At 58.0% G+C, this 14,262-nt stretch overlaps 2 protein-coding genes across 9 annotated transcripts in view; both read left to right on the plus strand.

Annotated features, from left to right (window-relative positions):
- The window catches only part of Dtx2 (deltex E3 ubiquitin ligase 2), a 32,440-nt gene extending 31,375 nt beyond the window's left edge, over positions 1-1,065 (plus strand). For all 8 annotated transcript variants that reach the window (XM_046422764.2, XM_046422765.2, XM_058572231.1 and 5 more), the window contains one exon: positions 432-1,065. In XM_046422764.2, coding sequence (XP_046278720.1) covers positions 432-659 — 228 coding nt within the window. In that variant the 3' untranslated portion in view covers positions 660-1,065. The remainder of the gene's footprint in view (positions 1-431) is intronic.
- Positions 1,066-4,342: 3,277 nt separating this feature from the next.
- Positions 4,343-8,923, plus strand: Upk3b (uroplakin 3B). The gene is made up of 6 exons (XM_046422776.2): positions 4,343-4,564; positions 4,744-4,893; positions 5,219-5,444; positions 6,218-6,297; positions 6,953-7,082; positions 7,534-8,923. The coding sequence occupies exons 1-6, from the start codon at positions 4,483-4,485 to the stop codon at positions 7,691-7,693; spliced, it is 828 nt and encodes a 275-aa protein (XP_046278732.1). The 5' UTR covers positions 4,343-4,482; the 3' UTR covers positions 7,694-8,923.
- The last annotated feature ends 5,339 nt before the right edge of the window (positions 8,924-14,262 follow it).

Consider the following 14,262-nt stretch of genomic DNA (forward strand, 5'->3'; position numbering starts at 1 on the left):
CCTTGGGAGGGTCCTCCAGTTTGAGAAAGTGCTCTGGCTGCTGGGAGGTGTGTGCTGGACTCTATATTTTTGTGCTGCTGGGAGTCAGGCTAGGACCTCACATAGGCTAGGCCTGAGCTGCACCCCAACCTCGTGGCTGGGCTCTTCCGTGGCTGGATGAGGAGGGCAGTGAGGAGGGAGGGAAGACTCAAGGTGGCAGCTGGGTCGTCGCTGGAGCGGCTGCAGAGTGGTGGTGGCTGCCAAGGTGGGGAGGGCAGGGCTGTGGCCAGGGCCCACGGGAGACCCTATGGGGCCATCCCATCAGCAGTTGGAGTTCTGGGGGCCCCACAGATGGGATCCAGGGCTGGGCCTGGGTGAGCTCATCTCCGGCAAGAGCAGAGGGACAGGGCCCGAGGGGTGCCACTCATGGGCCCTCCCTTCTCCTCTGGCAGGTCTTGGAGCTCTTGAAGGTGGCCTGGAAGAGGAGACTGATCTTCACAGTTGGGACGTCCAGCACCACGGGCGAGACTGACACCGTGGTGTGGAACGAGATCCACCACAAGACAGAGATGGACCGCAACGTGACAGGCCATGGCTACCCCGACCCCAACTACCTGCAGAATGTGCTGGCCGAGCTGGCCGCCCAGGGGGTGACCGAGGACTGCCTGGAGCAGCAGTGACCCACCAACCCCCCATGGCCACCTGGCAGCTGCCCAGCCCCATGGCTGCCTGAGCTGCCCCTGGGTAGCGGGCAGGAATGTGCCTTTGCTGAGAGGCCGGAACCTTTGTGGGGCACACGTGTGCCAGGGTGCAAGGGGCCAGGCTTGTGCCTGCCCTCCCCCTCCTAGTGGCGGAGTTCTGTGGGAGTCGGCAGCCCTGGGGCCTTGTCCTTGTGGGGGCCAAGATGCAGCTACCTCAGTGCAGGGACGGGCCCTGGGGCTCTGGAGGGCAGCCCTGGGCCCCAGCGCCCAGGCCTGGCGTGGGGTGAGTGCAGACCACCCCTCCCTTGGCTGGACAGGCGTGGGTTCTGAGTCAGCTTCTTATACCTCAGATTTTGTTTGCAATAAAGGCCTTGTAGCCAAAGTCCACAGGCTCTTGGTGTTTGTAGCGGATGCAAGTGTGTGAGGGGGATCTGCCCCCCATGCACAGGCCCCGTACATGTCCACTGCGCCAGGGCGTCATGTGTACTGCTTGTTCAGCTCCCATCTGGTAAAGGGCGGTCTGCAGAAGCTGGGGAGCACACAGCACCCTGCCCTGCACAGCCGCTCATCCACAGTGGCCCTGGTTTACATAACACTGGTCAGGTGCTGCTGTCTCTGGGTTATAGATGAGGACACAGAGGGTCAAAGTTTCAGTGACTGGCCCAGGCGGAGCACCAGCCGGGAAGTCTTGAGGCCATCCTCTCAGTCTTGACCCCTGTGGGGGAAGGAGCAGATGTCCCCAGTCAAGGAAATCTGTCCCCAGTTAAGGGACAAGCAGAGCCACGTTATGACTGTGATGGACTAGAGGCACCACTACTCAGCCTCCTGAGTAACTGGGATTACAAAGGTCTTTGTGAGCCCTTTGTAATCCCAGTTACTCAGGAGGCTGAGGCAGGAGGATCTCAAGTTCAAGCCCAGCCTGGGCAACTTGGGGAGGCCCTGGGTGTATGTAGCTCAGTGGTAATGTACACATGAGTTCAGTCCCTGGTACAGCAAAAATTCTACTTTACAAAACAATACCAAGATGGATATATTAATACATTTAGAGACAATAATCACTGAGCTACATCTAAGCCCATTTTATTGCTGAGGATCTCAAGTTGTTGAGGTTGGCTTCAGACTAATGATACTTCTGTCTCAGCCTCTTGCATTGCCAGGATCACAGGCAAGCCCCACACTTGGCCCTCTGGTCCCTCACGTCTTGGTGCTTCACCATTCATTGAAGGACACAGAATCAGGATGGAGAGCATTCATGAATCACATATCTAATAAGGGTCTCATCCAGAATATTAAAAGAACTCTCAACACCTCAAATGACCAAAAAGCAAAAAAACTCAATTTAAAAATGCCTGGCACAATAGCCCACCCTTGTAACCCCAGCAGCTCTGGAGGCCAAGGCAAATTCAAAGCCAGCCTCCGCAAAAGTGAGGCCCTGAGCAACTCAGTGAAACCCTGTCTAAGTAAAATACAAAATAGGGCTAGGGGTGTGGCTCAGTGGTCAAGTGCCCCTGAGTTAAATCCCTGGTCTTGTCCTAGTCCCCCGCCCCCCCCCCCCACACACACACAAATTGAGCCAGGTGCTCAGGGCCCTGAAAAAGGAACAGAAGCCAAGATGTGAGAGCTGTGGGTGGCCATGCACAGCTGCAGAGGCTCACAGGACACCAAAGCCCAGTCTCATGCTGCAGCCTTCCTGAGCTGGAATTAGAACAAATTTAAAAATAAATAATCAGAACAAATTTTTAAAAAATGGACAGCACTTGCTTAGCATGTGTAAGGCCCCAGGTTGGATCCCAAACACTGCAAAACAAAACAAAACAAAAAGGCACAATGTCACCTGCTTACACCTCCACCTGCTTGGGTGGTTGAAACAGGAAAGTCACAAGTTAGAGGCCAGCCTTGGCAATTCAGTTAGACCCTGACTATAAATGGGCTGAGGGGGGCTGGGGATGTAGCTTAGTTGGGAGAGTGCTTGCCTCACATGCACAAGGCCCTGGGTTCAATCCCCAGCACCACAGAAAAAAACTGCTGAGGGGCTGGGGATGTGGCTCAGTGGTAGGGCACTTGCCTAGCATGTGTGAGCACCACATGTAAATAAATAAATAAAGGTTCATCAACAACTAAAAAACATCAAGGGTGGGGGCGGCAGGGGATATAACTCAATGGTGTTACATTGAGGCGCTGGGGGCACTTGCTGAATCCCCTGGGTTCCATCCCCCAGAACAGCAAAAGGGAAAAAAATCTCTGGATGGTCGGCAAGCATGTGGAAAGGGGCCCACCCCCACCCCCAGTGGCTTTGTGGAAGAAACACTGGTCAAAACCACTTTAAGACAAAGTAGCAGTGGGAGAATGTAAAACAGCTGCTTTAGGGAACAGGCAGTTCCTCAAAAGGGGGACCATGTGACTGGGCAGTTCCACCCCAGGGATCTACCCAGGCTAGGATTACTAGATCATGGCCACACAAAAACATGTTTGCAAATGTTCTTGGCAACAGTATTTGTAATAGCCCCAAAGTAGAAACAGGCACCTAACGACTGATGGATACTTATGTATCTGTGTGCGATGGACATCAGGGATGCTGAGGGGAGCCAGATGCAGCCACATGCTGTGTGATCCCATTGCTGTGGAATGCCCATCACAGGCACGTTCATGGAGACAGCAGGCAGATTAGTGGTGGTGACAGCAGCCCGACAGGAAGTGACTGCTGAATGCATAGTGTACGCTTTTGGGGTGATGGCGTTTTGGAATTAGTGGTGATAGCTGCACAACCCTGTGACTATTAAAAACCATCTAACCAAACACGGTGACGCAAGCTTGTCATCCCAGCAACTTTGGAGGCTGAGGCAGGAGGATCACATGTTCAAGGCCAGCCTGAGCAATTTAGTGAGACCCTGTTTCAAAATAAAGAATAAAAAGGACAGGGGATTCAGCTCAGTGGAAGTGCCCCTGGGTTTGGTCTCCAGTACGAAAAGCAAAAACAAAACCACCTAGCTGTGAATTTTAGAGTTTGTGAGTTCTATCTAAAAATATATACCTAAGCCCGGCTTGGTGACGCATACCTTTAATCCCTGTGACCCGGGATGCTGAGATGGGAGGATTGAAAGTCCCTGGCCATCCTCAGCAACTTAGTAAGACCCTGTCTTTAAGAAAAAGGGGGGATGGTGTGCTGGGAATGTGGCTCAGTGGTGAAGCACCCTGGTTCAATCCCCAGTACTAACAAAAACAAAGTGAACTAAATAAATACAGGGCTTGTCCGTCAGTTGTCCAGGGCTCCACGTCCCTTCCTGGAGTCCAAGTCCTCCTTTGGACAAGGGAAAGGGAGCCTCACGGGTGGCAGGGCCCAGAGAAGGCAGCAGGGCCAGGGAGGCTGTCTGGGGGCTGGAGTGGGCAGGCCGGGGCTGCACTGCCCTCTGCCCCCCACTCCTTCCCTGGGTGGGGCTGGAGGTCAGAGGGAAGCTCCTGGCACCCAGGGTGCAGGAATCTCAGATATGTTGCCCTGCTTCCAGGTTTCCTGAGGCTGGCCCTCCTCCCCAGGGCTGGGAGGCTGGGTGGGGCCCCCTTCCTGACATAGGCTCTGGGCCTGCCTGGTGGTCATCTGGGGGCCCAGAGCCCAGCCAGCCCCCTCCCTTTGATGGGCTGGACTGCTGGGGTGGGTGCTGGGCAGGGAAGCATTCACATTTACAGGTCTTTCCTGCCCTCCTGGCAGCCTGACTAACCAGCTCCTCCAGGCCCAACGTGCTGGGGGTGGGGTGCAGCCTGAGGCAGCCAGACCAGCCCCTGAGCTCCCCTTGCTCCGCTGGCCATCATGGGGCCCCCTGGGAGGCAGCCTTGCCCTTGCCTGCTGCTCCTCTTGGTGCTGAGCTGTTTCCAAACCAGCCTGAGCCTGGGTGAGTCGGGGTCCTGGGATGGATGCACCTGGCCAGACCCAAGGCGCTGGGGGCACCTGCTGGGGAGATTGAACCCCGGAGCCCATCCCCTTGAGTCAGGTCTGGTAATCTCAGGGCAGTGGGCCTCCAGGACCCTCAAGCCCTTCTCCACTGCTCACCCTTGTCCCCCATGGCTACAGAACGGATCCCCTACAAGCCACAGATAACAGCCTGGAACCTGGAAGGGAAGGTCACGGCCACCACGTTCTCCCTGGAGCAGCCTCGCTGTGTGTTTGATGGGCACGCCAGCGCCAAGGACACGATCTGGCTGGTGGTGGCCTTCACCAATGGTGTGTGGTGCAGGTCGGGGGCCTGGGGAGAGGGGTGAGGGCCTAGAGGGAACCCTTCACCAGTACCCCCAGTTGTTGGGTGCAGCTGGAAGCAGTGGGAAGGGTGGGTGTGGCGAGGGAGGTGAGGTGGGCTTCAGCGGGGGGGGGGGGGCTCTTAGGGGATGGCAGAGTCTGCTTTGTCTAGAATCACAGGGAGGGGGGTGGTGGAGGTGGTCAGGGCTGGAGGCCGTGGCCAGGTGGCTGAGGGCTGGTGGAGGCAAGACTCCTGGTCAGCAGGAAAAGGTCTGTCCCTCCCTTCTTGCCCCTGTCACCCTCCATCCTCCAGCCTCCAGGGATTTCAGGAACCCACAGACCCTGGCTGACATTCCCCTCTCCCCACGGATGCTGACCGATCGCCACTTCATGACGTTGCCCCTGTCCCTGGACCAGCTGCCCTGTGAGGATCCAGTGGGTGTCAGTGGAAGCTCCCCCTTGCTACGGGTGGGCAATGACTTCGGCTGCCACCAGCAACCCTACTGCAACGTCCCTCTCCCTGGCCCTGGTCCTTACAGGTGGGTGGTCCCCCTCCACCCTGCCTGCCTCCCCCCGCCCCCCCCCCACACGTCCACTGCACTGGGATTGGGCTGCGCCCGGGCAGGAGGAGCTTCTGGGGAGGCAGGGTGCAGAGCCGGCCCCTCCCAACCGCCCCGCCCAGTCCCAACTGCAGGGTGGCACGAGCCCCTCCCCTTTCCTGGTCTCCATTTCCCTCCTCTGGAGGAGGGGGCAATAGTGCCGTCCCATTGGGTACCAGGCAGAAAGAGGCCTTTCCGGAGGCCCCAGAGGGGTTCAGTCAGGGGGCCTCTTGAGGTCGCGGTGGAGTGTCTCCATCCTCCCTGCTCCCTCTGCCCCCTCGGCCACCCTTGCAGGGCCACCGTCCCCACAGCCACCCCCGCTGGGCTTCTAGCCTTACTCGGTGGGTCCCAAGATGGTCTAGAGTTCCTACCCAGCAAAAACACTGAGTCTGCCCACAGAACCTCTGGATTCTGCACTCGGGGCAGGCCCTGACCAAGACTCCCCGCCTTTGGCCTGGGTGCCTTTGTAAGAGGGTGCTGAGACCTTCCTCCCTGCCCAGAGCCACTGCCCAGATGGATGGAGACTGCTGGTGCAGGTCACATGCCCAGAGAGGCCTCGGCAGGTCCTCCTGGTAGGGCCAGACTACCACTGGTCCCCGCGCATGAGAAGGGCCCCACCCAGCACAGGAGGGCCGCTGGGGACTCTGCTGAAGGTGGCACCGTGTCCAGGGCAGTGGAGCCCTCCGAGTCTCACCCCTGCTCCCTTTCTCTAGTGTCAAGTTCCTCCTAATGGACGTCGGTGGCGCACCCACGGCTGAGACCGAGTGGTCAGATCCCATCACTCTGCACCAAGGTAGTCCTGGGAGCTGGGACTTCCTCTGTCCTCAGGGAGCTCGCCGGCCTCTCTGGGCCACCTGCTCATCTTCCGCAGGGGCACTGGCTCTGCCAATCCCCAAGCGTTTGCCAACCCTTGGGTGCCCCACCAGCTCCTGTCACAGGCAGAAATCTTCCTCTTCCTGTGGGACCCAGGCCCGGGCCTCCTTTCCTGGGTGTGGGGAGAAGGGATTGGGCATGAAGACCAGAGTCAGCATCAGGGCTGGCTGGCTGGGGGTGGAATGGAAGGTTCTAGGGGCTTCTCTGAGCTGGGCCCTGAGGGTGAACACGGGCCACCAAGCATGTGCAAAGACCAGAGTGTCTGGGAAGGGAGTTGCCGGGGAGACGGCTGCTAAGGCAGTTGGGGTGGGGAATCTTGTCATCTGAAGACCTTGAATGCTGGGTTCCAAGGAGCAGGTAATATGGTCCCCTGGAGGTCTGCAGCCACTCTGCCTGCCATGTTCCGGGCAGTGTGGGGCAGGGGTAGGGACAAGCCCAGCAGGTGAGCCCAGGGTCAGGCTGGAGTGACAGATTACCGCTGAGATGAACAGACGGGTGGGCTTGGGAGGCTGTCTGGGTTTATGAGGTGTCACGGTGGATGGGGAGAGAGGGAGGTGACAGAGCCCTGTGTGCAGGGAAGGCCCCAAGCTCCATTGACACGTGGCCGGGGCGGCGGAGTAGCTGTATGATTGTAATCGCCTCCATCCTCTCGTCCCTGGCTGGCCTCCTGCTCCTGGCCTTCCTAGCAGCCTCTACAGTGCGCTTGTGAGTGGCAACACCCCATGGGCCCTCTCTCACCCACAGCCCTTCCTGGCCCTGGCCCTGGCCCCCGGAAGCCTCCTGTCCACACTGTGGTTGGTTCTCAACTCCTTGCAGGGAGGGTGCAGGAACTGCACCTGTCCTTCTGTCACCTCGGAGGCCATGAGGATCCAGTAGTTCCCCTGAGGACTGGTTTGGGGGCCTGCCTCCCTCTGGCCCTGTCCTTCACTGTGTCCTCTGCCAAGGCCCCTCTCTCCTGAGCCTTACGTTTCTCTGTGAGCTCGTGGGTGTCTTAGCAAACTGGTGCCAGCATAGGCAGTCAGAGTGGTTACCTGGAAGAGGCCAGTTCTAGAAAGGGCGGAGAGGGAGAGCCGAGGCCCTGGGGTGAGGGTGCGGGGAGGGGAAGCAGTCCCCCACCCACAAGGGACATAGTGCCTCTTCCTCCTCCCTTGTTCAGCTCCAGCCTGTGGTGGCCCAAGGAGGCCCCTGAGCATCTGCGGATCGGCTCCTTCATGGGGAAGCGCTACGTGACCCACCACATCCCGCCCAGTGAGGCTGCCACACTGCCTGTGGGCTGTGAGCCTGGCCTGGACCTCCTCCCCAGCCTCAGCCCCTAGCCTGTGGCCTGGGTCTGGGCCTAGTGGGCAGGGAACAAAATGCAGGGAGCGTGTTCCCCACCCCTGTGCCCACAGGCCTCCTGGGGCTCCTGGCCTCTCCCCAGCATGCTCCAGCCTGCCAGGACTCCCCTCCAGCAGCCCCGGGCATCTGGAAGTGACTTTAGGAGGGGCCGTGGTCAGGCTGGGCATCTGGTCCCGCCTCTGTCCCTGTCTCTGTTCTGCCTGACCTATGAGCACGGCTGGAGACACGTGGACCGGCAGCCCCAACCCAGAGCTTGCAGACCCCAGGAGCAAACCTTCGAGAACCTGGCTCTGCCCTGGGTAGAGCCGAAGTCACCCTCTGTCACACCCTTTAGCTGCAGCTAGGGTACAGCCTTCAGAGGCATCTCTGCTGGCCGTGGATACTGGTTCTTTCCAAGGGTGGGAGTCACCTGCCAGAAAGTCAGACAGTGTTGATGACATCACGACTATCCAGCTACAGATTCCGGTCACCATTTCAAATCCCTTTGCACACACAGATGGCCACACACTCATCCATTCATCCCACATCATTCATTGAGTACCTGCTGAATGCCATGCACAGTGTTAGACTCGGTAACTCAGGAAGAGCAGGTCCCCATCTCCGGGAACTCTGCTCTGAACCTTCTGCTCTGAACCTCAGACCACCGCGTGTCCAGAGGTGACTTGTTACTGTTGTGGGGTGTCATGCCCTTCGACTTTCACTTGATCCCCAACTCACACATCCTTAGACAATCACCCCATGGACTCTCCGAGGCCCTCAAGACCCCTTCATCAGAAAGGTTGCAATGCAGACTCCCAAGCTTCTGTCCGCGAGGCGAGTGGTTCCCGCCATCGCCACACGGGGGCGCCGGCGCGCCGTGGCCAAGTAGCCGAGGGCCCGCGCGCATGCGTGCTCGTGTCCACCGCCCCGGCCCTGCGACCCCAGAGCGATCTGTGGTGGTCGGGGCTTCTACTGGCCAAGCCAGAGAGCGTGTAGGGCGGTCCCGCTGCCGCCTGAACGCCTACTCTGCAGGCTTCGGCCCACACAGCGGCGGCGATTTCCTCCAGGAGAGCTGAGCCTCGGTGACATGCGCACGCACTCCTTCCAACCGCTGCACCCCACCCTGTGTTCCCTGGGCGCTGCTCCCGGGCCTGTCTGACCGCGGCTCCCAGCACACAGGCCCTTGCCCGCCTCCTTTGGAGGTGAATAAATGTGGTCTGGCTTCTGCATGACTGGAGTGACGCCCGCTGGCAGTGGGACGAAAGCACGTGGCCCCAGCCCCCCTGAGGAGGTCCCTGGATTGCTGTCCCAACTGGTGCTCCATCTCTTAAGCCACAGAGAAACCCATGCATGCAGCAGCAGTCCATGCTGGGTGTATGATTCCACTCAGCTGCTTTCTCCCCAGTCTCACCCTCCCGTGGGAAGTCTTTAGAAACTCCTGAGTCCCTCATCTCTGAGGTCTGTCCCCCATCCTTCCTGCACCCCACCAGCCACAGACCTGCAGGTCTGGATGGAGGCAGTTTCAGTCCAATGCCCTGGTGGCCTGGGAGACATCTGGCCGTGGAGCCAGCCCCATTGGGTGACAACTTTTGAAACCCGGCCTCTGTGGAGCCTCTTGGGAGGGGGTTCAAGGCTTCCGTCTCCTGGACCAGCTAGCCCGGGCAGAGTCCACCTCACACTGCACTAGCCCTGGAAGGTAAGATAGGGAAGAAGATGCCCTGCTAGCGTTTGACATGTGAAAAGATAAGTGACCCCTCCCAGACCCAAAGATCAGCTAGGAGCAAGAATAGCCAGACTCTGCACACCTGGGGTCCTCCCTATGCTGGGGCTGGCCTCTGTGTGGATCCCAGATGCAGCCCCAGTGATCCCTCCCTGCGAACAGCCTCCCTGACCACAGAGACTGCCTCTAAACAGATGTGGTGATAGCATGGGGTGAGGACTGAAGGGGTAGCCCAGGGGAGTCCAGGGGGATACTGACCTCAGCTGAGGGTCAAGGGGGCTTCCTTGCTGATTCATTGGGGTCATTTCCAAGCTGATTCTGGAAGGGCAAATGGAAGTCAGTGGAGCACAGCAGAGAGAGCTACTCAGAGAGACCAGTTGTCACCCTTGCAGTGGCATGGATGACGCCAGGGGGTGGCAAAAGACTGAAGGACAGAAAGACACAGGCATGAACCCGCAGGTGAAGGGGCTGGAAAGGAAGGGATGGATTCCAGAAATACTCAGGTTGCCCTAGAGTTGAGGGATGAGCGGGAGGAAGGAGGCCCTGCCGGGGTTTCTGTTAAGGAGAAAGGCGTGAACACAAAACCTAGGCCCATAGGCTCTGAGATGTGGGTACGCCACCCCAGCAGACCCTGAGAAAGGGCTTCCGGGAGTGCCATCCTAACAGCTGAGGGGACCCATAGGGCATTAACAAGTCGCTAATATTTTGCAAAGGTAGAAACCTACCTTAGGACAGTTGGAAGCCACTCTGGGAGGCCGCTTGACCTGGGTGTTCTGACCCTGGCTGTGCCCACAATCACACCACGGCATCCCAGAATCCTGGACCAATGCCCAGGCACAGCGGGGCCCTGGGGAGCTGGGCCAGGGCCTTCTGCCCCAGAGTCACATGCCAGAGGGGCATCAGTAGGACCTGAGCCCAGCGCTGGCCAGCTTGGGACAGCCTTAGGCAAAACACAGAGAGAGGACCATGACATTTAAAGAGACTTTTAGTTAAGTGGCATTATAAGTGCTTCCCAGGATTGTATTTGAGGAAGTGCTGTGACATCCATTGGCCCCAGACTTACTGGCTCAATGGTTAAAAACAAGTGCATTATGAAAAAGGAAAACATCCGGGGGGGAGGGAGGTGGTGACTCGCAGATGACTCATCAGGTCCCAGATCAAAGGAACCAGGACAGGGCAGGCAGGAACAGGCCATCTGGACTGCCTCCCTCTCTCACCGGCTGCTGCCACCTCACCTCTGCTCGCTCCACCATCAGTTCCCTCATCCCCACAACCTCTGGCCAGCCAGCCACCCTCTCTCTGGCTACACTCCCCACCCCCAGACCCATTAGCCTCCCAGTGTCCAGGGAGGCCAGACATGTTATATGGCTGACCACGTTGAGTCTTTGCTCCTAACTTTCAGGGACTTCATGCAGCAAGCACAGAGTCTAGATTGGTCATCTCAGGTTCAAGGGTCCCAGGGCCCCATCCCTTGCCTGATGTACAGGCCCTTGTTTGGCTTCTAGTGCCACAGGACCTTTGCACATGTTTCCCTCTCTTTGTAGAACACTTTCCACTCCACTCTACATCCTCAAGTCCATTCCTCAGCTCCACTCCAGCACCTCTTATTCAGGAAGGCTCTTCCTCACCCCTCAGATCTCCTAGACAGCTGTGCTTCTTTCCCTCCCAATTAAATTTTGCATTTTGTAAGTAGACATAAAACTGAGCCTTTTGGGGGGTGCTTGGGATTGAACCTTGTGCACAGTCAGTACACCCTCTACCATTGATCTACGCCCCAGCCCTTGAACTGTGAGTTATTGTACTACCAACTCCATCTGGGAGGGCAGAGAACACCCATGCCATGTTTGCCCACCAGGGCCCTCACAGAGCCGCCCCCTAGTGGATGCATAACTATTTATTGACCAAAACACCTTTTAGAAAAGGACAAAGCAGTGGGAGGGTGGCTGTCGTCCAGCCAAGCCCCAGAGAGAGGCCTCGTGAGAAACCAGACCTGCTCAAAACTTGACCTTGGACTTCCAGCCTCCAGAACACACATTTCTATGGCATAAGCCGCCCGGTGTGAGGTCATTGGCTGTGAGACTGATACACTCCACATCATGCTGTCCTGAAACCTGGACGGTGGGATGCCCAGGATGGTGTCAGCGATGGAGATCGTGAAGTGATGGAGACCGTGAGTGACAGGCGCCTTCCAGGCAGAAGGAATTGTGTGTGCAAAGGTTTGGGGCCTGGGGTGACGTGCTGCCCAGGCCAAGGCCTGGCCCTCACCTGCTGCTGGCCCTGGCCCAGCCGTCTGCCCTGCCCCCCGCCATTTGAGAAGGTGGAAAGCACCTGCAGCCCTGCCTGCCTCCCCCGCACAGCCCCTGCCTCCCCCTCAAGGGGCGTCCTGGCTTCTGGGAACAGAACCCAGGCAGCAAGACAGGGGCAGAGGCTTCTGTCCTTGGGCCTCATTTGCTGTGTGAGCCCGACCAGGCAGCTGGGCTGATCTCCCCTGGCCTCCATGTCTCCTCTGTAAAATGAGTGTCCACCCCAGATTTCGAGCTCCTTTTAGGTTCGCCCTTTGGTCTCAGCCTCCCTGAAACTCCACTCCCTGTGGGTGACGCAGGCCAGAGGAACCCAGGGGAAAGAATGCGTTGCCCTTGACAACCATTTTTCTCCCTGGCTTCTCCCCCTGAGGGACTGAGAAGAATGTCCCATGAATCATCCTGGCCTCTCCCTTTTCTTCTCCAGCCCCCTCCTTTTGTCCCCCAGTGGAGGTGGCTCAAGATCTCCAAGGGGGGGGTCTCCAGGATCCTCTGGGCTCAGGTGTGTTGTCCCAGCCCCTGTGCCTGGAGTCCAGCCTGTGGCTCAGGCCCAAGCCCTTGGGGCCAGGGCAGTGGCAGAGCCCCCAGGGCAGGGAAATGGGGTTGGGGGCAGGGGCAGGGGCAGGGTCAGGGGCTGAGAGTGGAGTCAGATCACTTGGAGGTCTCTGGGTGCCTCTTTCTTTGGGGTCTTCTGCAGGCAGAGCTGGGGGCTGATCAAACCCAGCCCAGAAAGTCCAGGGGAGGGGAGGGGAGGGGAGGATCGATGTGGGCAACACTGGCAGTGGTGGGAGCCCAGGGGAGGCCCCTGGCCCAGTCTGGGGACGGGACACATGGGGGACTGGGTGACATCAGAACTAGAGACTTTGCTGAGCTTGGAGTGGAGGAAGATAGGATCGGGAACCACCATGGGCTCACTGAGTGACGGCCTGCCCGGATGAAGAGGTGGGGAGCTGGGGTTGGGAGAATAAGGAGGAGACAAGCCTGGGGTAAGGCGTGGAGGGCCCCCCACCCGGTGGCTGAGCAGTGCAAGGAACGCCCTGGTAGGAGAGCAGGCTGGGTTAAGAAAGTAGAATGAGTGACAGGGAAGGGCCAGGCCAGGACATGGGCCTGAGTCAAGCCTGGGAGCAGTGTTGCCCCTGAATCCCCCACCGAGATGCTCCTGGGGGCAGGGCTGCTGCGGGGGTGGCTGCTAGGTCTTGTGTTCCACCCTCTTTCCCTGATGGCACCGCAGGAGCCAGCATCCAGCCTCACAGGCTTCAGTGCCAAGGGCCTCAGAACTTCAAAGAAACCTCCAGCCATGTGGACCTTTTTGTAAGCTCAGACTTCTGCAAAACACTGGCATTGAAAATGAATTTAAAAAGTCTTTGTTGCCACCATCCTGTCTCAGTGTTGGGAAAACATATAACGGCAGCAGCACCCCAGAGAAAAACCCCAACATAGCGCCTAACGACCCTCTTTCTCCTCTTTTTTTCTTTCACTGGCGCGAAACGTTCCCGCCGGCGCCCATGTTCAAATCCTGCTGGTGGGAAGCCTTAGCCCCAATAAGAATTAACTTCTTGGGCTCCAGAACTGACATATGGAAGAGCTTGCCAGTAAACGGGCGACCTGTTATCTACCTCAGCCCTGCTACCTCTCCTTAGACCTATATAAACCCACAGCCTTTTGTAATAAAGCGGAACCTCTTTGGTGATCTGTGTCGTGTGGTGTCTCCCATTCGTAGTGCGGTGCGGCGTCTTCCAGTCTTACACTCACCCTGACCGCTGCAGCAGCCTTCACCCTGGGCACCCTGGTAGCTATTACCCCTGAATTGGATTGAATAGTGTTTCCCCCCAAATCCATGTCTAACTCAGAAGCTGTGGGTGTGACCTTATTTGGGAATAGAGTCCTTTTTGGTTACAATAAGATCAGACTGAATTGGAGCAGGCCCCAGGCCCAACGCAATAGGTGATTCTCCTCCAGAGCCTTGGGAGGGAACATGGCCTCACTGGCACTGTCCCTCACAGGGACCCTGTGTGTGCGCGTGTGTGTGTGTGTGTGTGTGTGCGCGCGCACGCGCGCGTAGCACTGGGGATGGAACCCAGGGCCTTGCACATGCCAGGGAAGTGCTTTCCCACTGGGCTACATCCCTGACCCCTGCTAATTCTTATGGGTCATGGTCTTTCTCTGCTCTGACCCTGCAGTACTTCCTTCTCATGGCCAAAGTCACAGTTCTGACAAAACTTGAATGGCCCCATGCCATCTGTACCATCCTGTGACCTTGCTGACGGCACCTCTAACCCCTTCTCATGCTCCCTAACTAACCCTAACTATGCTAACCCCAGCAAACCCACTTCAGGGGCCACCATGGCTTATTCCAAGAGTGGGTCCCAGCATATCCACCCATATCCATATGCACACGGCCCTGCCCATCAGGAGTGGCCTCCCCTGCCTTGCCCCTGGGTTGAACGGCGGCTTGCTCTGGCCATGATGTGCTGTTGCAGGGATGCCTAGCCCATAAAGGCCTCCCAACTTCCAGTTTTCCCCTCTTAAATTCTTGTTGCTATGTAGA

This window comes from Marmota monax, unplaced genomic scaffold, assembly GCF_021218885.2.
Source record: "Marmota monax isolate L192 unplaced genomic scaffold, Marmota_monax_Labrador192_F-V1.1 WCK01_AAM20220418_F8-fsc00237, whole genome shotgun sequence".
Lineage (NCBI taxonomy): Eukaryota > Metazoa > Chordata > Mammalia > Rodentia > Sciuridae > Marmota > Marmota monax.